Source organism: Mucor mucedo (assembly GCF_025094135.1).
Source record: "Mucor mucedo strain NRRL 3635 chromosome Unknown EV154scaffold_19, whole genome shotgun sequence".
NCBI classification, from domain to species: domain Eukaryota; kingdom Fungi; phylum Mucoromycota; class Mucoromycetes; order Mucorales; family Mucoraceae; genus Mucor; species Mucor mucedo.
The window spans coordinates 44,130-62,647 of NW_026252303.1; the positions used below are offsets into that span (position 1 = coordinate 44,130).

General features: G+C 39.1%; 10 protein-coding genes across 10 annotated transcripts; 6 read left to right on the forward strand and 4 right to left on the reverse strand.

The window, feature by feature from the left end:
• Positions 1 to 693: 693 nt before the first annotated feature.
• Positions 694 to 864, forward strand: EV154DRAFT_403766 (uncharacterized protein; the record flags this gene model as incomplete). The annotated part of the gene is made up of 1 exon (XM_051595329.1): positions 694 to 864. A coding segment is annotated over one exon (171 nt), but the record flags the coding sequence as incomplete, so codon positions are not given.
• Positions 865 to 3,175: 2,311 nt separating this feature from the next.
• On the forward strand, positions 3,176 to 4,926 carry EV154DRAFT_499355 (uncharacterized protein). Its single transcript, XM_051600460.1, has 3 exons — positions 3,176 to 3,569; positions 3,628 to 3,823; positions 3,881 to 4,926. The coding sequence occupies exons 1-3, from the start codon at positions 3,211 to 3,213 to the stop codon at positions 4,550 to 4,552; spliced, it is 1,227 nt and encodes a 408-aa protein (XP_051460512.1). The 5' UTR covers positions 3,176 to 3,210; the 3' UTR covers positions 4,553 to 4,926.
• A 255-nt stretch (positions 4,927 to 5,181) lies between these two features.
• EV154DRAFT_499356 (uncharacterized protein) lies at positions 5,182 to 6,475 on the forward strand. Its single transcript, XM_051600461.1, has 7 exons — positions 5,182 to 5,249; positions 5,339 to 5,380; positions 5,449 to 5,500; positions 5,570 to 5,598; positions 5,655 to 5,887; positions 5,955 to 6,303; positions 6,383 to 6,475. Exons 2-7 carry the CDS (start codon positions 5,347 to 5,349, stop codon positions 6,400 to 6,402), a joined length of 717 nt encoding a protein of 238 aa, XP_051460513.1. The 5' UTR covers positions 5,182 to 5,249; positions 5,339 to 5,346; the 3' UTR covers positions 6,403 to 6,475.
• EV154DRAFT_579800 (small acidic protein family-domain-containing protein) lies at positions 6,456 to 7,166 on the reverse strand. The gene is made up of 2 exons (XM_051606595.1): positions 7,062 to 7,166; positions 6,456 to 6,999 (listed from the first exon to the last, which is right to left on the reverse strand). Exons 1-2 carry the CDS (start codon positions 7,134 to 7,136, stop codon positions 6,481 to 6,483), a joined length of 594 nt encoding a protein of 197 aa, XP_051460514.1. The 5' UTR covers positions 7,137 to 7,166; the 3' UTR covers positions 6,456 to 6,480.
• EV154DRAFT_438637 (quinon protein alcohol dehydrogenase-like superfamily) lies at positions 7,082 to 8,800 on the reverse strand. The gene is made up of 6 exons (XM_051596886.1): positions 8,759 to 8,800; positions 8,576 to 8,702; positions 8,089 to 8,514; positions 7,749 to 8,029; positions 7,385 to 7,689; positions 7,082 to 7,332 (listed from the first exon to the last, which is right to left on the reverse strand). Exons 1-6 carry the CDS (start codon positions 8,774 to 8,776, stop codon positions 7,272 to 7,274), a joined length of 1,218 nt encoding a protein of 405 aa, XP_051460515.1. The 5' UTR covers positions 8,777 to 8,800; the 3' UTR covers positions 7,082 to 7,271.
• A 911-nt stretch (positions 8,801 to 9,711) lies between these two features.
• Positions 9,712 to 10,927, forward strand: EV154DRAFT_600230 (uncharacterized protein; the record flags this gene model as incomplete). The annotated part of the gene is made up of 4 exons (XM_051607157.1): positions 9,712 to 9,838; positions 9,915 to 10,011; positions 10,080 to 10,347; positions 10,432 to 10,927. Exons 1-4 carry the CDS (start codon positions 9,755 to 9,757, stop codon positions 10,925 to 10,927), a joined length of 945 nt encoding a protein of 314 aa, XP_051460516.1. The 5' UTR covers positions 9,712 to 9,754.
• Positions 10,928 to 10,984: 57 nt separating this feature from the next.
• EV154DRAFT_106791 (TB2/DP1, HVA22 family-domain-containing protein) lies at positions 10,985 to 11,883 on the forward strand. The gene is made up of 2 exons (XM_051593882.1): positions 10,985 to 11,438; positions 11,504 to 11,883. The coding sequence occupies exons 1-2, from the start codon at positions 11,042 to 11,044 to the stop codon at positions 11,833 to 11,835; spliced, it is 729 nt and encodes a 242-aa protein (XP_051460517.1). The 5' UTR covers positions 10,985 to 11,041; the 3' UTR covers positions 11,836 to 11,883.
• A 706-nt stretch (positions 11,884 to 12,589) lies between these two features.
• EV154DRAFT_415708 (uncharacterized protein) lies at positions 12,590 to 14,426 on the reverse strand (the record flags this gene model as incomplete). The annotated part of the gene is made up of 5 exons (XM_051595689.1): positions 12,590 to 13,358; positions 13,421 to 13,949; positions 14,021 to 14,194; positions 14,250 to 14,325; positions 14,406 to 14,426. The coding sequence occupies 5 exons, from the start codon at positions 14,424 to 14,426 to the stop codon at positions 12,590 to 12,592; spliced, it is 1,569 nt and encodes a 522-aa protein (XP_051460518.1).
• A 517-nt stretch (positions 14,427 to 14,943) lies between these two features.
• On the forward strand, positions 14,944 to 17,425 carry EV154DRAFT_499366 (kinase-like domain-containing protein). The gene is made up of 6 exons (XM_051600462.1): positions 14,944 to 15,185; positions 15,243 to 15,407; positions 15,470 to 15,553; positions 15,611 to 15,937; positions 15,995 to 16,051; positions 16,147 to 17,425. Exons 1-6 carry the CDS (start codon positions 15,066 to 15,068, stop codon positions 17,386 to 17,388), a joined length of 1,995 nt encoding a protein of 664 aa, XP_051460519.1. The 5' UTR covers positions 14,944 to 15,065; the 3' UTR covers positions 17,389 to 17,425.
• Positions 17,426 to 18,327, reverse strand: EV154DRAFT_499367 (uncharacterized protein). Its single transcript, XM_051600463.1, has 2 exons — positions 18,264 to 18,327; positions 17,426 to 18,175 (listed from the first exon to the last, which is right to left on the reverse strand). Exons 1-2 carry the CDS (start codon positions 18,289 to 18,291, stop codon positions 17,475 to 17,477), a joined length of 729 nt encoding a protein of 242 aa, XP_051460520.1. The 5' UTR covers positions 18,292 to 18,327; the 3' UTR covers positions 17,426 to 17,474.
• Between the last annotated feature and the right edge of the window lie 191 nt (positions 18,328 to 18,518).

Here is an 18,518-nt window from a genome sequence, read left to right on the forward strand (position 1 = left end):
CTTTCGCTCAAGCTCTGGCTGCTGTCTTGTCCTTGAAACGTCTGGTGTACTTGAATTATCGTAAGATCAATGTTATCCTCGAAGCAAAAAGACGACACGATATAGAGTTCATGCACTTTCAGGGGGGTGAGACAGGTGATGATATTCTTCTTCATTCAGACAGCACTGCTGGGTACGACAGCAACAACGAAAGCAACAAAGACAGCAACAAAGACAGCAGCAACGACAGCAACAACGAAAGCAACAACGACAACAACAATGACAGTAACAACGACAGCAACAACGACAGCAACAACGACAGCAACAACGACGAGCAAAGTATCGACTTTGACTTAGAGGAAGACATCACAGAAGCTCTTCAAAATGTTCAACACGATGAGGATATTATAACTGTCAAAGATTGGGAAGAGTTTGTGATAAAAAGAGTAGCTAGTAGAAAAAGAAATAAATAAAAAATAAATTTCATTTGCCTGCAATACAAAAAATTCAAATGGACTATAAGAGAAAAAAGTTTGATTTCTATTTTATAGGATTGATTCGCTTACGGAAAGCATAAGAACTGTATCTATTGACGACGGTAGTAAAAAGCACAAGAATTACACACCTGAGCAAGTGCGCATGTTCATACAAATAATGCAAGACGAAGGTACTAATGTACCTAAAGCGGCAGTACGCTGTAACATTCCTCGATAAAGTACTTACAGACTGCTCAAGGAATTCAATGATAGTAACGGTAGTGTATTGTCTGGTTTTGCTCCGAAAGCCAAGAACAGAGGTACGAAACAAAAGCATACCCTGTTTATGATTGATTACCTTGACAATCACAAGTCTACAACACCTGGATTGGCAAAAGAAGCTTTTCTGAAGCAATTTGCAGACTTAGAAGATATTCCTATTCCTTCTCTGTGGAAGCACATAACAGTAAGCTGTGTTTGTTTGTTAAAGATACCATCTTTATACAACGGAGAAAGGGACGCTGAACGAACACTTCACCTTCATTGCGAGGTATTAAGTAAATGGAAGGAAATTGGCGTCGACTTTTAAAAGATTTGCGTATTTGTGGATGAAGCAGGCTTTAATACGCATATGATAAGAGGGAAAGCTCGGTCCAAAGTAGGAGAGCCAGCAAATGCTACTGTTCACGAGTAAAGAGGTGCTAATATCAGTATCGTTGGATGCATTGCGTATTTTGGAACAGTCAATTTTTCAAAAGTAGAGCCTTTAACAAATACAGCTGCAGAAAAGCTTGAACAAGAGTATGCAAACCCGGCCTCCAATAATGAAGAGCAAAAGATCCTGAGAAGAAAAAGTCTTTGAAAAAGGGAACTACGGCATATCATATTGTCAAGTTTTTAGAAGCAACAATGGACACACTTGATAAACACGATAAAAAATAATTTTTCATAGTAATGGATAATTGTAGAATTCACCATTCTGCATTTGTTATCGATGCTATTAATAAGAGAGGCAAAAACCTGTTGAGGAGACAACCGGCAACGCTTATTTAGCAGTAAAAGATGAGACGAGCCCCCCCCCCCCCCTTTTTTTTTTCTGTCCCGCCTAAAATAATTGAACAAGAACATATCTCTCCCCGTGCGTCATTCGATCAATGGAGCCTCGGAGGAGGACATTGCGGTAATTAATTCTGCCATTTTGATGATATCATTTGATGCTTCTGATAAGCATAATTTAGGGTTCATGGAATATCCACGTATACCATTGTTTCTTTATGCCCACGCGTGAGTAAATATTATAAATTGTATACCCGTGGCCCATGTGGTTGCTAAAAAGGTGATACTAATATTCACAGCTGAAACAGCAAGCTGATTAATGCAACCAATTATAGCGCGGGCCTGACCCTGAAGTTGATAAGAACTCTAAAAAAAGCACCATTTTTTATATATATATTTTATCCACAATATCAGGTCTACGAAATAGACGAATTTAATTCGAATATTAGATTATTTCATTAGCAGATATTAGTATTGCGCTTGGGGGGAGGAGGGGGAGGGCGGGGAGATATGTAAGAAAGGTAAATAATAAAGAATAAGGCAACGTTCGAGACTTGTACGACGAATAGCCGAATAATCAATCGGGGGGTCATTAACATATATCTAAACAGCTGTCTGTCTTCGTACAACCTTTGTGTTGATGCTGTAGGATACATCTTGTCCATCCAGACGATTTTAAGAGAGAAAACGGACTTTGAGACGGATATATCCGCGAATTCAGCTACAGCCAGTAAAATGAATTAAGTTTTTTTTTTTCTTACTTTCTTTTTGAGAAATGATGATTGTATTACATCCCTCACTTGCAGGTAAATGTACAAGACAATTATGACTGGTAAGGACTTTTGTATAAAGTAATGTCAACGCACTACGTGTGCAACCTCTGTACTACTAGTGTTCTTTTTCGGGTAAAAGGTAGCATGTGCTAAATCTGGTTGCTACGATTGAGTTCAGTGGAGAAGAAAAAAAAAGACTGTGTTACATGTTGAAAAAGATGATGTGATCTACAAAGAGAAAATATGATTTACTTCTATTGGGTTCGACTTGTGTGCGTCTATAAAAAAAAACGAGTGATTTTTGTAGTTGAGGCAATTACAGCAAATACGTAAAAATTCAACCCAGAAGTGAATGGGTTGTTGGGACCCAGCCATCGTGTTTTTGGATTTTTGTTTAAAATTGAAAGAAATTCCCTTATATACGGTGGATCAGGTCATTTTTATCAGCGCCCAAAGAGACTCCGCGCAGTTGTAAAAAGAGTGCATGTGCCCCAAGTAGCGATGATTGGACATTGGTAGAAAAAAGAGCTCAGATTTGAAGTTACACGTGGAAGCCGTGCTTTTTTTTTCATTATCGTGAGAAAAAACGATTGGAGTAGATAAATTATTCCCGGCTGTACATCAAAAAAAAAAAGTAGATGGTACTGACTCGGTGGTAAGAAATGGAGTTTCAAATTACCTACAAAAAAAATTTTTATAAGAAGTAATAATTTTCATCTTCACGTAAAGAAAGAAATAAAACAAAGCAAAAATTTATCAGATTGTACAACAGCAACATGAGAGATGCATGAATGTAAATCATATGCAGATAACAGAAAAAAATAAATAAAAAAGTGAATAGTTTTCCCGGAGTGTTGTCCGAAGATCGGTAATAAGAAACGTCATTTCATTGGACAAATCGTGGGAAACATGTTTATACGATCGGAATGTTAAAAGAGTTTGTAAAAAGAGTCATCCACCCACGTTTCTCCCTTTCTTTTCCCTCTTCTTTCCCTCCAATCTTTCTTTTTTTTTTTTTATTCATATATATCCATATGGTGTGTGCCACAATCATGAATAAACGACACTTGGAAGAAGAAGAAGATGAATTTGATATGGTTATGGAGGAAGACGATGACTCTGAAGACGACTCCTCTCAAGATGAATCCCCTCCTAAACGACCCATCACTCAACCTTTATTTTTAAACTTTACTTCGGATCTATCGCCTCAGAAAGCAAACAAAAAGAAATCAAAGCCAAAGAAACAGACTGCTTATAGAGTCAATGGTGTTAACATCCTTAATAGGTACATCTTTTCTTATCACTATTAAACTCTCTCGTTAAACATATCTTTTTCAAAATAGAAACAACCTAGACAGCAAAACAGCTATTGAACGAATTCAACGTCGTAGAGAAAACCATAATCATGTAGAACGTCGTCGCAGAGATAATATCAATAACACTATATTTGAACTATCCAATGTCGTCCCAAACGCCATTCAACCGGGTCAAAAACCTAATAAGGGCAGCATTTTAAAGCTTTCCCTGGATTATATTCGAGTAAGTCAGTAACCATCAAATGATAAATCTATAAATATTTATTTAATATTTTTATAGGACCTGCAAGCTGAGAATAATGCTTTAAAAGAGCGTCTGAATCTTTCTCATAATGTGGCCATCAACACAAATAATAGCATGCGTGTGCTACCAGTGGCAACCCCATTACCAGCATCCTCACCATCCCCACCAGCACCAGCACCAGCGGCATTACAAGCACTACAAGCACCAGCACTACAAGCACCAATAAATGTTGTGAATGAAATATATCCTCCATCAGCCCCCAATTCACCCCGATTTATTGTTAGTGATAATAGCATTTTTACCCAGACCTCAATTAGTTTGCCTTCTTCACCTCAAAAGGAAGAGCTGCGGTTACCCCAGCAACACCATCAGGCACAGTACACGCACCCACACCAGCAATATCATCCAGCACAGCAACAGCAACAACTGCAAAACGGATTCTCGAACATGTCAGTGTCTTCCAACTCATCCTCAGCGGCTAGTACTCCTACACATCAACAGACTTTCTATACACCCATTTACATCCCTCAACCTCCCCAATTATATAATCAAATGTTTAATACACAACAACCTCAACAACATAAACAACCTCAACCTCAACAACAACAAAGCGGCGGACTTCGACCTCTTTTACCAGCTGCTTCTTTCTTACCCGCTCTTCGTATGGGTGGTTATGAGAAAATATACGGTAACGTATGTCGCTATTAAGAAAAGATGATGATATTCTTGTAAATAAAAATTCCCTTCCCTTCCCTCCCTCCCCATTCATTGTTCACATCCCTTATTATATGACCCTTTCCCATTCTACCTATTACACATTATAAGCCCTGTCAAAAAAATAAAATAAACATATAAATATATATAATACAAAAACATTTACCCGCCTCTGACTCACATTATGTGTATGTTTCGGTAGAGCACTCACCACCACTCATCCCAAATACACCTTTGCCTCACATACTAGAAAATAAAAAGGAAGACTTCATTCATAAAAGACTACTTGCACTACGCGCTTATTTGCGTGATGCAATCAGAGCGTATGTTTATCTGATCTTTTCTATTTTCCTGAAAAAACAAGTGATGATCTCTATTTTGACGTGTTACAAGTAGATGCCACGTTTTCTTTTTTTTCAGATTCATCTCTCTGTTTAATGTTACGTTTCATTCTATGTCAGGTAGATTTCAATGATGAATGTATGAACACTTGTACAACATACCAAAAAAAAAAGATGGGGTGCGCATAGCCAACAAAAAATAGTTGTGCGCGTAACCACCTAACAAAAAAAAAAGAATTTGCACCCCCTGGTTATGATAGGGCAGTTGAAGGTGGGGGTCCTAAAATAAAAAAAAAGAAAATAAAAATTCCCTTTTTCTCTTTTTCAAAGTAGACAACTTCTTTTTTTTTGTAAGCGCACACCCTTAATATACAACGATTAAATTTTTTTAAAAAAAAAAAAAAAAAAAAAAAGTCAACTCACCAATGTGGAACATTAGATCTTGCCATGGCTTTCAGATTATTGACCAAGAGTGCTGCAGGTACTTTCTTGTCGATACTTAAAAAAGTATAGAGCTTGTTTTATTAAATAAAAAAGTCTTTTCTGTAGTTGCTCGTCCTGCCATGATGGCTGCTTCTCGCCAAACTGTTCGTGCTTCCGCGTAAGCATTTTATCTTTTTTTTTATGTATATATTGTATTCGCAACTAATGCCAGAATAATCCATTGTAGTGTCCGTGGATTCACCTCCAAGACCGAAGGTATTATTACGAACCCCATGATAAATAAGAAAAAAAATTAACATGTTCATTTGCAGAGGAACCCAAGCAAAAGGCCAACAGCTTCCTCGATTCTCTTCCCGGTAACTCTCTCATTTCCAAGACTGGTTATGTTACTGCTGCCACTGGTTTGTCTGCTTTCTTGATCTCCAAGGAAATCTACGTCATTAACGAAGAAACTTTGGTCTTGATCTCTTCTGCTGGTCTCCTCGGTGTCCTTATCAAGTACCTCAGAGAACCTTTCACCAACATGGCCAACGAACACATTGAGGTAACGATGGAAACGAGAAATGACGCACCTTAAAAGAAACTAACCCTCTAATTTTACCACTGTGCAGCGTATCAAGAGCATCTTGGTCCAAGCCCGTGATGACCACAAGGGTGCTGTTCAAGAGCGTATTGAAGAAGTTGGACAAATGAAGGATCTTGTGCAAGTTACAAAGGCTCTCTTTGAGCTCTCTCGTGAGACTGCTCAATTAGAAGCTCAAGCTTTCGAATTGAAGCAAAACGTTGCTGTTGCCACCGAGATCAAGTCCACCTTGGACTCTTGGGTTCGTCATGAAACCAGTCTCCGTGAACGTGAGCAAAAGCAATTGGCTGCCTTCTTGATCGAAAAGATCAACAAGGACTTGCAAGACCCTGCCATCCAACAACAAATCTTGGACCAAGCTATTTTGGATGTCCAAAGTAAGTATTCTATTTCTTATATATATATGTGTGTTTATTATACGGGGGAAAAAATGAAAGACTAACTTTTCATTAATAGACGTTGCCAAGACTGCTTAAATTTGATATTATACATGAACCTTTTTATTATTACTATTATTATTAAAAAAAAAAGTGTGTTTTTTTTTGTTCAGTTTACTAGTTCCATCCTAAACCTCCACGACGACCCATTTGCATTTGCTTTCTTAATTGCAAACCCGAATCAAATTGTTTTTCTAAATCATTTGTGATACGGGCCTTTTCATCCTCGTCAATTGCACTCTTTAATCCACCATACAAACCGCCTGATTTCTTGGCAGGTGTGAAGGATTCAGCGGGTGACTTCTTGGCCCCCAATAAGCGAAGAAACTTGTTCTTTTTGGCATCGTCACCGTCAAATGAGGCCTTGTTCCAGTCGTTCCAACCAGCGCCCGGTGTGCTCTCCTGTGCCGTTGCTGCTGCAGGTGCTGTTGGCTTAGCTGTAGCCTTAGTATGGTCCACCTTGGTCTTTTTAAAGTGGTTTTCGTGAATGATGAATTCTTCCTCACTTTCACTACTCTCATGCTTTCTCTTTTTCTCCTTCTTTTCCTTTTTCTCTTTCTTTTCTTTTTTCTCTTTCTTTTCCTTTTTCTCCTTCTTTTCTTTTTTCTCTTTCTTTTCTTTTTTCTCCTTCTTTTCCTAACATGAGTTTCTCATTAGAAAAATGCCGTGCATGTGTGCGTATGTGTGCGTGTGTGTACCTTTTTAGCTACAGTCTTGTCTTCCTTCTTGTTGACAATCTTGTCTTTCTTATCCTTAATTTCGCTTTTGCCCATGGTAGATTAATGTTGTGAAAAAAGAGATAAAAAAAAGAAAAACTTTTTATTTTCGGTGTCTAAAACATCACCCAAATTTGTTTTTTGACAGCCCATTAAGCAGTCTTCATTTATTAAGTTAAGTATACAAAAAAATTACATGCTAAATACTAAACAAGTACCATCGTCCGAAGCAGAACAAATGACATTACCATCACTACAAGAGAAAATGAGTATCTACAATCCAAGAAAAAAATATGAATACTTACTCGGCAACGGCGATATCAAGTACGGTATCACGATGACCAGACCAAGACTTGAGACATTGACCGGTACGAGCATCCCACATTTTCACAGTGCGATCAGCAGAACATGTAGCGAGCATGGGTGAATTCTTGACGAATTTCACCTTGACCACTGCATCCTCGTGTTGTAATGTGGCACGCAGACGCAAGGTTTGCACATCCCAGATAGAAATCGTACCGTCCACTGAACCTGTAGCAGCCAAAGGAAGCACATCACAAAACGACGATGTCTCGATAGAGTCCGTGTGGTTTTCCAACGAAGCGACAATCTATAAAATGTAAGTATCCTCCTTCTTTTGTTCTTTCCTATCTCGTATTAGGTACTCACAGTGCCGTTCATGATGTTGACAAGTCGTGCTTTACCAGCGACATCACCAGTGATGGCCAATGTGCTATCCTTGTTGACACACACAGAGGTAATGGGATCCACATGGAAACGCGCATCTTCACCTGTCAAACGGAATTCTGCTGCAGCTGTCTTGGGATCCCAAACGATAAAGCTAGAATCTTCGGATGTAGACACAATCTTTTTACCATCGCGTGTAAATCCACCCGCTGTCACGGGACCTGCATGACCGTTGAAGATGTTCATGAACTTTCCGCTAGGCACTTAAAAAAAAATAGGTGAGCTTTTTGGTTCTTATGATACAAGTATGCCTATTACTTACTGGCCCACATCCAAATGGTAGAGTCATTAGCACCAGCCAACAAAATGTTACCCTTGGGATGCCAATCGATCCAAATAATCTCATCGGGACCATCTACAGATACACAGAAATCACCAGTCTCTGCATTCCAAACACGGACTTTACCATCCATGGCAGCGGAGGCGACGTATTTGCCATCACAACTGAAGGCAACGCCTGTGACAGAATCGGTATGACCGTCCAGGACCTTCATCATTTCACCGGTATCACAACGCCAGAGATAACTCTTGTCGTCACCACCACCACTGACAATAATACCGTTACTGGTAGGATGCATAGCAATGGCATAGACGGGTTCACGGTGGTCAAAGAAACCTTGCACGGAGTCGTCTGCTAACTCGACGGTATTTTCGTCGTTGGGTCTGACTTCGAAGCCCTCTGCTGAATCTACAGGCAGCATGAGTATCTGAAGTACTATTAAAAAAAAGAGGGAGAGAGAAAGACTTACCGTCCATGTCCTCTTCGTCGTCATCGTCCATGGGTTCACCTTGATCTAAATCAGGAATTTCTTCTTCGAGAATATCGCCTTCTTGAAGGTATTCCTCTTCAACGAGATCATCGATTTCTTCGTGGTGCTAGATTATTTTTTCTGTCAGTCGCCGTCTTTCTTTTAAGTGTTTTGTGCATTTACCTGTTCGGGAGCAGACATGTCTTGAGCGAAATAAAAGTATGTTTATAAAACTATAAAAAAAAAGCTTTTTTTTTTTTTTTTTGTATTTCTTATATGTAAAAATCAATAGTCACAGATTACAAATTGTTTTTTTTTGGGTCATCTCTCTTTTCACTTATTAATCATGTCTGCATTGTTCAATGAATACAAAAAAAAAAAAGTCGTTCTGCTGCGGTAGTTTCCTTCCCAAAATAAAAAAATGAAATTCTTTCTGACTTTTATAAATTTATCACGTAAGCTCATGTTTTTTTTTAACTGTAATGAGGAACATGTTGACAGGCCGACAAAGGGGGGACGGCTGAAAATATATAACCTATTCGATGAACTCGATGCACTGCAAAATAAAAAGAGCTGTTTTTCTCTTGAGGGTTTTAGTGTAACATATTCGATTGTAACACGAGCTTTTGTTGCGTTTTTTCATTCATGCTTTTTCTTGTACGAAAAAATAAAGGGGGTTTCACCTTATGAGAAAAGCCCTTCAGTGAGATTAGAATACATTATATGTTTGTTGTGATATGTGACCATTAATTTTGGATTATCCAAAGGCCATATATTTTTTCATTCCTTAGTTTTGCCTTTGGAACAACTGTAATTGTCTGGATTAGCCGTTGATTATGAAATCGACACATGTTTACGAGCGGATGTATGTTTAGGTATGAAAAAAGAGAAGGGTTGCGTTGGTTTTAGTTTGTATTCATTGTTTCCTATGGTCAGTGGTGTGATTATGACCCGAAATGACGGGAATCTATCTATAGATCCTCATTCTATTTAAAAAAAGACAAGTGTTCATCCCCTCTCTTTTTTTGCTTCGATGGTGTGGCATTTCCCATGCGGCACTTTGTGTAAATAAAGAGGCTTACCCTTTTGTCTTGCATACACTGAGGTTTAATTAAAAAAAATCTCCCATTTTATATTTTTTTTTTTTTTTTTTTTTACAACAAATCCTTTAATCAATCCATGACGAAAAAGAATCCAAAGCGCTCGTTACAAAGAAAAGAGCAATCAGAAAGAGACAAGGCCAAGCATTTATGCGACACTTCGGTAGAAAAGAGAGAGAGAAAAAGAGAGATGGGGAAGTAACGAGCATTTGGAATTTAAACAAAAAAATATTATGTAGGTGTATGGACAAGTAGCGGCTTTTCAACAATTGTTAGGACTTGTGCAGAGACAAGGCATGCATGGCCAGTATATCCCCATCCCCTTTGAATTAATTGGTAATAACATGCAGGTTACTTCTTATATGATTATCTCATAACTCACACCTAAAAAAAACAACAAAAAGACTTGACGGCATCGTTTATTGCTAGCCTGATTAGTGGTAGTGATTTCATCTTGGTCACACCACCGTTGGGAGATAGTCTTCAAGCGTTTCGAGAAAACGTAAACTTTATCAAAAAGACACTCTCCAAGGCCCAAATATCCTGCTCGTCCTTGATCTGCAGTCTATGGTACATTGATCAATATTTTCAGCACACCACCGATATCATAAAACACGCTTGGAATCCCCGCGACCTGTTTATCGCTAGTATCGTAGTCGCCGATAAATACCTGTAAAACATGTGTCCTTTTTTTTTTTATCAACACACACACACACTTTTTTATATATATTTATCATTTCTCTTCTTTTATCACAGTGCCGATGTAACATGGTTGAACCTGGACTGGTCAGAATGGACCCATTTTACTTACTCCACTGCACAAATCAATAAGCTCGAAAAGCGTTTCTTGAGCGACATGAATTTTAACCTCTATATATCCAATGTAAATTACACCAATTTTACCAGCTACCTAGAATTCCGCCTTCATACACGCCAACTCTTGCTCTGTGGGAACGTCTCCTACCGTGACATGGATGTGCTCAGCCAGGCACTGAACCCAGAATACGTGGCTCGTTTAGGTCTTAACCTAAGACCGTTCCAGGCCATGCTCTTAATTCTAAAACAAGCACTCTCTATCTTAGTCATGTATGCTGCTACCTTGGCTACCCTCGTTTCAGCAGGCTTTTATATCATACAACAACAATCCGATGCATTCATTGTCTATGAGAATGAGTGTCTTTTCATTTCGCCGGTTGCTCCTCCTGGTGGTGGTGGTGGTGGTGGTGTTGCCATGGTAGCGGTTGCCGCTTAAAAAAAAGTATCACATGTCAATTTAATTAAAACAAGTGAAAAAAAAAATATTTTTGTGTGTGCGTGTGTGTGTGTGTGTCTGTACCTTATTTTTTTTTTTTTTTTTTACTTTATAATGTCTATAAAACATGACAAAACATTCAAGGTCCTGGAAGACTGGTTAGATGCGTTAAAGGATCGAGCACCTATTAATATTTCATACGTCACTCGTTCGATCAATAACACGGTGGTAGCTCGTATCAAGACACTGGAGCTCATCTATAGCAAGTCTTGGTTATATACCTTTCTGCTGAATAAAGGAGTTTACCCTTTTGTTCTCTTTTCGTTTCTCACTACTGCCCTCACGTATGGGGCTATCCGAACCTACCGTCGATCCACACACCTTGTCCTTAACCTTGTTGGCGTGCTCTACCCGTCTTGGCGTTGCTGGCAATTGATAAAACAGAAACAACATGACACGGACGAATTAAAGGCATGGCTGACTTATTGGATGATGTTTGGTTCATTCCAAGGTGTGATTTTTAGTTTTCTTTTCTTTTTTGTGGAATAAGACAACTAACCCTTTTTTCACTCATAGTGCTGGATCACTGGATGGATATGGTGTCTGTTTCAAGGAGAAAGTACAACTTGTACAAGTTATTCATCTTGTACTGGGCACAAAGTCCTCATTCGAAAGGAGCCGAGTTATTGTACCGTCATGTCCTTCAGAAACCACAGGAAGAAAAAAGAGAAGAAGAAGAGTGTGAAGGAATAGAGGTGACACGGAAGGAAACTGTCTATAGTTACATGGATGGATACCAACCACCTCATCTACTCGCTTCCAATCATAGCAGTGATGATGATGATTCTGTAAAATCAGGTATCATTACCCATGCCCCCACTACAACCATTGTTGAAAAAGAGGTATAAAAAGATATATTATTTTATTTTATAAGTTAACAAACAAAACAAAAATAGACATTCCCATTGTTAAACGAGAGTGCTTGGTAAAAAAAAAATTGTTATCATTCAAGACGACTGTAATTGGTGGATAAAGCTGTAAAAAATAAAGGACCACAAGCCAGTGTGGTAGTATTAATCTTGAGGTGAGCCTTGACTCTTTTGGTTGGGTGGATGACGGGAGGAGGAGGAGGAGCGATAGACGCATTCTGTGGAATCAGTAATTGGGCCCTGAATGCCTGTAATTGAAGTGACGCACCGGCAAATGGGGAACGGTCATAATCTGTTGCGCTGTGTGTGTATGCAATTGTATCCCTCTCATTGGAGAATTGAACCTTTTTATGATGATTTAATGTCATTGTTTTCAGTTTGTGTGTGTGTGCGTGTGTGTGTATAAGAGGTTTATATTTTATATGATGATGATGTAGGGAAAAAAATGGGGTAGAAGGGTTTTTGGCTTCTTTTTATAGTGAGAAAATAGGAGGGCCATGATTTTTTTTTTTTTTTTTTCCGCCGAGCCTCAAAAATAATTTATAGTTTACATTTCTTGTGATGTGCATGAAAAGAGTTAAAATTAGAAACTGAGTGATCATTCGTTAAAGCAAAAGCGAAAAAAAATAAAGGGCACCTCCTTTTTTTTTTTTTTTTTTTTTTCTTATTGATCAAATTACCGTCAATCCAGCCAATGGGGAAATAGATAAACTTTTTATTATTGTTATTATTATTAGACTACGGTGGTAGTGGAAGTAGAAGTGGTGGTTGGCGTGGTATTTAAATCGTTAGCATTGTTATTAGAGTAGTTGTATAAAGGAGTGGAAGTATAAGGCTGTATCTTGGTGGTGACAAAGGCATTGGTAGTCTGTTTACCTGTCTGAACCGTCACTAGATGGTTATTTACATTGAGCATGGCGTCTTCTGGTACAGCGTCTAAAAACTCTTTCCGTATTGAAGCCGACATATCCGACACGATATTTGATTTGAGGACCTGACCATAATTCCGGAACATGTAATCCAGTGTGAGTAACTTGAGACCTACTTCCTCTGCCATGATGGCCTTTTCAAAGATGAGACCACATGTGTTGATGGAGAGGTGATGTCTGTAGAGCCTCTCACAACAGATCTTTTTTAGCCGTGACAGTAAATACATATTGGCCAACACCAGCACTTCACAAATGATTTCACAGGGCTCATCCACATCCAACCGATCATTGTATAGATACTTTAGAAAGGAAAGTACGACGTTGTAAGGCTCTGGAATTTCCATACGTCGCTGCCGACTTTCGATCATGCCTGATTTATAAATGTTTCGAAAATGCGGCCAGCGCGTTATAAGTATCACTTGATGTACATGAAATTCCTGACCACCCTCGGGTACAATGACAAAATCAGATAATTCGGGATTGTTTAGCAGACGAGAGAATTCGCAGGAGACCTGGAGTGGCTGGGGTATATCGTACAGCCCCAAAGACTCACCATTGATCACCAAAGCGTCACTAATAAGAAAGAGTTAGTCAGTCAGCTTGTTCTATGTAAAGAAGACAAAAAAAAAACTCACCGAAAGTGGTCATATCCTTGCGGACGAAAGGGATCTGTGTTGCCTAGGAAAAAGAGATTGTTGAGAGAGACTTGTCCGTCGTCCATAGTATGATGTGTGTTATTTTCGGACATGATTGTAAAATAATTCCAGCCCCCAATTTCGAAATGAGCGTTACATTCCTGCCTTGTCCATTCGAGGGTATCCAAATCCAGCATCCAGAGACCGTACATGGAATCCACATTGTTGGTGAGATATCTGCCAAACACAAGTAATTTTCCACAAACGGCTTCACAGAAATGCTGACTTTTTAGTAGGACCATACTGGTATTCCCGCCCAACACCAGATGCGGTGTGTAAGGTGGCGTATTGAGGTTGACAACGTACAGATCAGAAATGGTGTTCCCGTGCTCGTCTTTACCGGCATAAATGTACATCTTGTGCCCCACCAGTGTGGCAGAATGGTTGTATCGTGGTGGTACGCCGTGATATTTTGTCCAGGTAAAAGTCCTTAAATCCAGTACGCTTAATTCGTCTAGCACATAGGTACCTATAACCATTGTTTTTTTAGTTGTTTATAAAAAGAGATGAAAAATATATAAAAAAAAAAAAAATTCTTACAATCTGAATTCTTTGCAAATCCACCATAAATAAATAGTTTGTTGTCGTACACGGACGCACTATGCAAGTAGCGTGCAGGTACGATGCCATTTATATCTGGTTGAAACCAAGTCTGTTTCTGTATATCATACACATGGATATCATTGCAATATTCCTGAAATTCGTTGCATCCACCTAATTTTTGTATGTTGAATACACTACTTTAATTTGTTGTCCGATTACTACTTACCAAAGACAATGATGTAATTATCCCAGAGAGTGGCTGTATGTCCATATCGCTTACACGGTGCTGTTCCCTTGACAGTCTAAGGATAGAATCGTTTTTAGTGGGGGAGAAAAAAGAACGGAGAAAAATAGCAAGTAAAATAAAAATAAAAAAACATACTTGAATAGTCTCCCATCGCATATCAACCAAGTTGAGTACGTGTAAATCATTCGTGACATTTCCACCACCGCCATAAACAAATAGTCTATCCTTGACTTTGACAAAGGATGGTCTCCAAAGGCCTACTAAATTATTTCCACTCGTCTGAATAGGTTGACCTGATTTAAAGAACATTTTTATTGTTTGTTTTAAATATATATAAAGTAGTTAAAAAAGATATAATAAATAAAAGAGGAAAGGAGGAGGAAAAGAAAAGAAAAAAATAAAAGAGAGAGAGAGAGAGAGAGAGAGAGAGAGAGAGAGAGAGAGTTTATTGAAGAGGAGTGGGAATGGAGAATTTATTTTAGAAGAGAATCAAAAATAAAAAAAAAAGGGGGTTCAGTATATTCATTGAGAGGGAGTAAAATAAATAATCATATAAGTATAAATTTATAAAAATTTCCGTTTAAAAAAAAACACTCAGGAACAAGGCATATTCTGTGTGACATTCCTCTCTTCTCTCTTCTTCTCTCCGTCTTTTTATTTTGTCTCCCCCAATGTTGTCAGCGCTGGATGAAAAATGCAGTCAAGTGACGTGTTTTTTAATGTGACACCAGTGGTACCTATATAATAATCGGGGAGCCTTTTTTCTTCTTTCTTTCTTTTTTTTAAGGGCTCATCATGACTGAAATTATAAAAGACGGTTACCTCTCTGTAAAAGAAGACGGTTTACGGGCGTGGATCTGGTCAAAACGTTTCTGTGTCTTGAGAGATCAAGCATTGACCTTTCATCGCAACGAGGTAAGCTACTTCTCACTATCACCAATACACACACTCTCTTATACCCTACCATAATAGCAATCAGGACAGTGTGTGGCCCTGATATTCCTCAAAGAAATCACATCAGTTACCCGAACAGATCTGAAGCCTTACTGCTTTGAAGTAGCCACCAAAGACAAGACCTATTATATCGCTTGTAAAAGTGATGAAGATCTGTACGGTTGGATGGACGAGATTTATAATGTAAGCATACACATACTATACATACTGTGGGGAGAGCTCTAACTTCTTTTTTTAAAAAAAAGAGATCCACAGTGGGTGCATCAGGTCCTACCAATTTTGTTCATGAGGTTCATGTAGGCTTTGATCCTCATACTGGCGCATTTACGGTAATAGATAGATATTAGCATGAAAAAAAAAATACCTATACTCAACCCTGCATGTAGGGTTTACCGGATCAATGGACGAAATTATTAAAAGGATCTGCTATTACAGCTGAAGATGCAGCCAAGAATCCCCAGGCTGTGTTGGACGTATTAGAGTTTTATACAGAACAAACCAAACGCGAAGCTGAAGAATACGGATCCTCCAATTTACAGGGAGCTGTAGAACGTATGAGTGATGATCGATGGGCTGCTCTCATTAGTGAATCAGGTCATCGTCCTGCTCCTCCTCGTCCTGCCCCTCCTCCACCACAACAGCAACAACAACAACAACAGCAGCAGAGAAGAAATGATATGAATGAAATGATGGATGATTTGGCTATCAGAACTGTAAAATTATGTGAGATGCACAAGGGAGACACAAGTTAATTAACCTTCTTTTTTTAGCCTAAATCTCCCATGAGTCCCCAATACCCACCTAACGACCGCGTGCCTCCCTCCCCCGTAAGTCCCTTTCTTTTTCTTTTTTGGTATCCTAGTTACGGTCCTCCCTTGTATCCCATGCTAAAAAAAATTCATTCATCTATATATAAAAATAGGGATATGCGAGAGATAACTACCCAAGTCCTGAACCTTCCCGATCACATGGATCACACCGAGTCCCAGCTCGTACGACCAGCATATCTACCTATGACGAACGCATCATGTTTGAACGTGAAAAGTTGGAACTAGAGATGCGCGAACGCGAAAGACAGTTACGAGAACAGCAACGCGAAAAGGACCGATTGCGCGACCAACAACTTCAAAAGGAGCGCGAGAAGGAACGTCAAAGAGAGCGCGAGCGGGATCAAGAACGTGAGAGAGAACGCGAGATTCGCGATCGTGAAAGAGAGAAGGCCGCACAATTGGTTTCTGCGCCTCAACAAAAGAAGCGCGTGGAGCAACGTATCAGTACAATGACAGAGGCCCAAGTGATGGAGCAATTAAAGAGTGTGGTTACACCAGGGGATCCCAATGATCTTTACAAGAAGTTGAAGCGTGTGGGACAAGGTGCGTCAGGTTCAGTCTATGTTGCGAATGCGTTAGCTACCAATACCAAAGTCGCTATCAAGCAAATGGATTTGGGTCATCAACCACGTAAGGATTTGATCGTAACTGAAATCTTGGTTATGAGAGAATCGCAACATCCTAATATCGTGAATTACCTTGATTCCTTCTTGGTGCGTAATAGTGATCTTTGGGTTATCATGGAATATATGGAGGGTGGTGCTTTAACCGATGTCATTGATAATAACTCCATGACCGAACAACAAATTGCTACTGTCTGTCATGAAACAACTGCAGGTTTATTACATTTACATTCCCAAAATATCCTACACAGAGACATCAAGTCCGATAATATCTTATTGAATGCTCAGGGCCAAGTCAAGATCAGTGATTTTGGTTTCTGTGCTAAATTAACAGACCAAAGAAATAAGCGTGCTACGATGGTAGGTACGCCCTACTGGATGGCACCCGAAGTGGTGAAGCAAAAGGAATACGGAGCCAAAGTGGATATTTGGTCTCTTGGTATTATGGCTATTGAAATGATTGAAAATGAACCTCCTTACCTTGATGAAGAACCTCTCAAGGCTTTATATTTGATTGCTACCAATGGTACACCTACGCTCAAGAACCCCGAGAAACTCTCGCGTGAATTAAAGGGTTTCTTGGCTGTCTGTCTTTGTGTGGATGTCAGATCAAGAGCAACTGCTGATGAATTAATGGACCATGATTTCCTCAAGAAGGCAGGTCCTTTAAATATCTTGGCTCCTTTACTTAAATTCAAGACAAAACATTAAAACTTATTATTCCCTATATCTATTCTATCTATTTATTATCACTACTATTATAAAAAGCATATAAAAAAAATAAAAATAAAAAAACATTAAGACTTGATATTACCCAATCGACTCTTCAAATGACTAGGAATTTCGCGCACTACGTTATCCTCTTCTTGTCTTCTGTGGTTAGGCGATAAGGATCTTCTTTCTCTCTGGGCATCAGGCGATAAAGATCTTCGGTCGACAGTTTTACCTAAGCGACTAAATACACTTCGACCGTCACCTCCACTCTTTGCCATGCGTTCACGATGTGATTTACGTGCTTCCTTTCGTTCTTCTGAAATTGTACTCTCGTCTTCCTCTACGCCGTGAATCAAATAGTATCGACTACGTGTACGCGCTCCACGCTCCTTGACATCTTCATCGGTTGAGATACGAATAAACAATTCATGTGTCACGTCTTCCTTGACATAAGGTTTAGCTGCTACCAGTTGACGATGTTGCACTTCCACAGAGGGATTAAGCAACAAACTCTGTAAGGCTTCCTGTGCTTGTTCACGCGTGGCGAAGGCTAGATTACAGGCGGAATCATTGATCCATTCGACCTTTTGTAATAGTGGGTGGTTACAATAACTGGTAATGTCTTTGGTGCTCATATCATCTACACCGTGGAGAAATAATGCGGTTGGACGAGGTAATGCTTCAAACCGATCGATTTCCTCATCGGCTACTAACTGAACTTTAGTGTCGTCATTAGCAAGAGTGGGTGAAGCAGGTTGTTCCAAGAGTGCATCTAACTCTAAATCTATACGTGTGAATTTTTTTTTAAAAAAAAAAAAAGTAGGGGTATAAGTTTTACGGTTTAAGAAAAAAAAAGAGGGAGGTCTTTTTACCTAGTTCCATGGTTTCGGCATCCGTCATTTTTATTATGGGAAGGGAGGTGTGAAAGAGTGTTTAAAAAAAAAAAAAGAGCCAAAAATAAACTACTATTGAGTAATTTGAAACTACGCATGAAAAGAAGAAGGGGGAGTATTGTGTCATTTCATGTGTGCTCATCTCCGAGGATTTTCACGTAAAATAAAAAGGAGGAGAGTCTTTAACTGTTTTTAGACGAGGATTGAAGACTCCCTTTTTTTTTTATATGTAAC

Excerpts from the sequence above, each read along its gene's own strand:
- EV154DRAFT_499355 (XM_051600460.1), top strand. The coding sequence starts at position 3,211 with ATGTTAAAAGAGTTTGTAAAAAGAGTCATCCACCCACGTTTCTCCCTT. Across the intron at positions 3,570-3,627 it reads GGTGTTAACATCCTTAATAG|AAACAACCTAGACAGCAAAA; the intron begins GTACATCTTTTC and ends TTTTCAAAATAG. Across the intron at positions 3,824-3,880 it reads TTTCCCTGGATTATATTCGA|GACCTGCAAGCTGAGAATAA; the intron begins GTAAGTCAGTAA and ends ATATTTTTATAG.
- EV154DRAFT_499356 (XM_051600461.1), top strand. The coding sequence starts at position 5,347 with ATGGCTTTCAGATTATTGACCAAGAGTGCTGCAG. Across the intron at positions 5,501-5,569 it reads CAAACTGTTCGTGCTTCCGC|TGTCCGTGGATTCACCTCCA; the intron begins GTAAGCATTTTA and ends AATCCATTGTAG. Across the intron at positions 6,304-6,382 it reads AGCTATTTTGGATGTCCAAA|ACGTTGCCAAGACTGCTTAA; the intron begins GTAAGTATTCTA and ends TTTCATTAATAG.
- EV154DRAFT_579800 (XM_051606595.1), bottom strand. The coding sequence starts at position 7,136 with ATGGGCAAAAGCGAAATTAAGGATAAGAAAGACAAGATTGTCAACAAG. Across the intron at positions 7,000-7,061 it reads ACAAGACTGTAGCTAAAAAG|GAAAAGAAGGAGAAAAAAGA; the intron begins GTACACACACGC and ends AACTCATGTTAG.
- EV154DRAFT_438637 (XM_051596886.1), bottom strand. Across the intron at positions 8,515-8,575 it reads CGACGAAGAGGACATGGACG|ATTCAGCAGAGGGCTTCGAA; the intron begins GTAAGTCTTTCT and ends TGCTGCCTGTAG. Across the intron at positions 8,030-8,088 it reads TACCATTTGGATGTGGGCCA|TGCCTAGCGGAAAGTTCATG; the intron begins GTAAGTAATAGG and ends TTTTTTTTTAAG.
- EV154DRAFT_106791 (XM_051593882.1), top strand. The coding sequence starts at position 11,042 with ATGTCTATAAAACATGACAAAACATTCAAGGTCCTGGAAGACTGGTTA. Across the intron at positions 11,439-11,503 it reads GATGTTTGGTTCATTCCAAG|TGCTGGATCACTGGATGGAT; the intron begins GTGTGATTTTTA and ends TTTCACTCATAG.
- EV154DRAFT_499366 (XM_051600462.1), top strand. The coding sequence starts at position 15,066 with ATGACTGAAATTATAAAAGACGGTTACCTCTCTGTAAAAGAAGACGGT. Across the intron at positions 15,186-15,242 it reads TGACCTTTCATCGCAACGAG|CAATCAGGACAGTGTGTGGC; the intron begins GTAAGCTACTTC and ends CTACCATAATAG. Across the intron at positions 15,938-15,994 it reads ATGATTTGGCTATCAGAACT|CCTAAATCTCCCATGAGTCC; the intron begins GTAAAATTATGT and ends TTCTTTTTTTAG.
- EV154DRAFT_499367 (XM_051600463.1), bottom strand. The coding sequence starts at position 18,291 with ATGACGGATGCCGAAACCATGGAACTAG. Across the intron at positions 18,176-18,263 it reads TGCCGAAACCATGGAACTAG|ATTTAGAGTTAGATGCACTC; the intron begins GTAAAAAGACCT and ends TCACACGTATAG.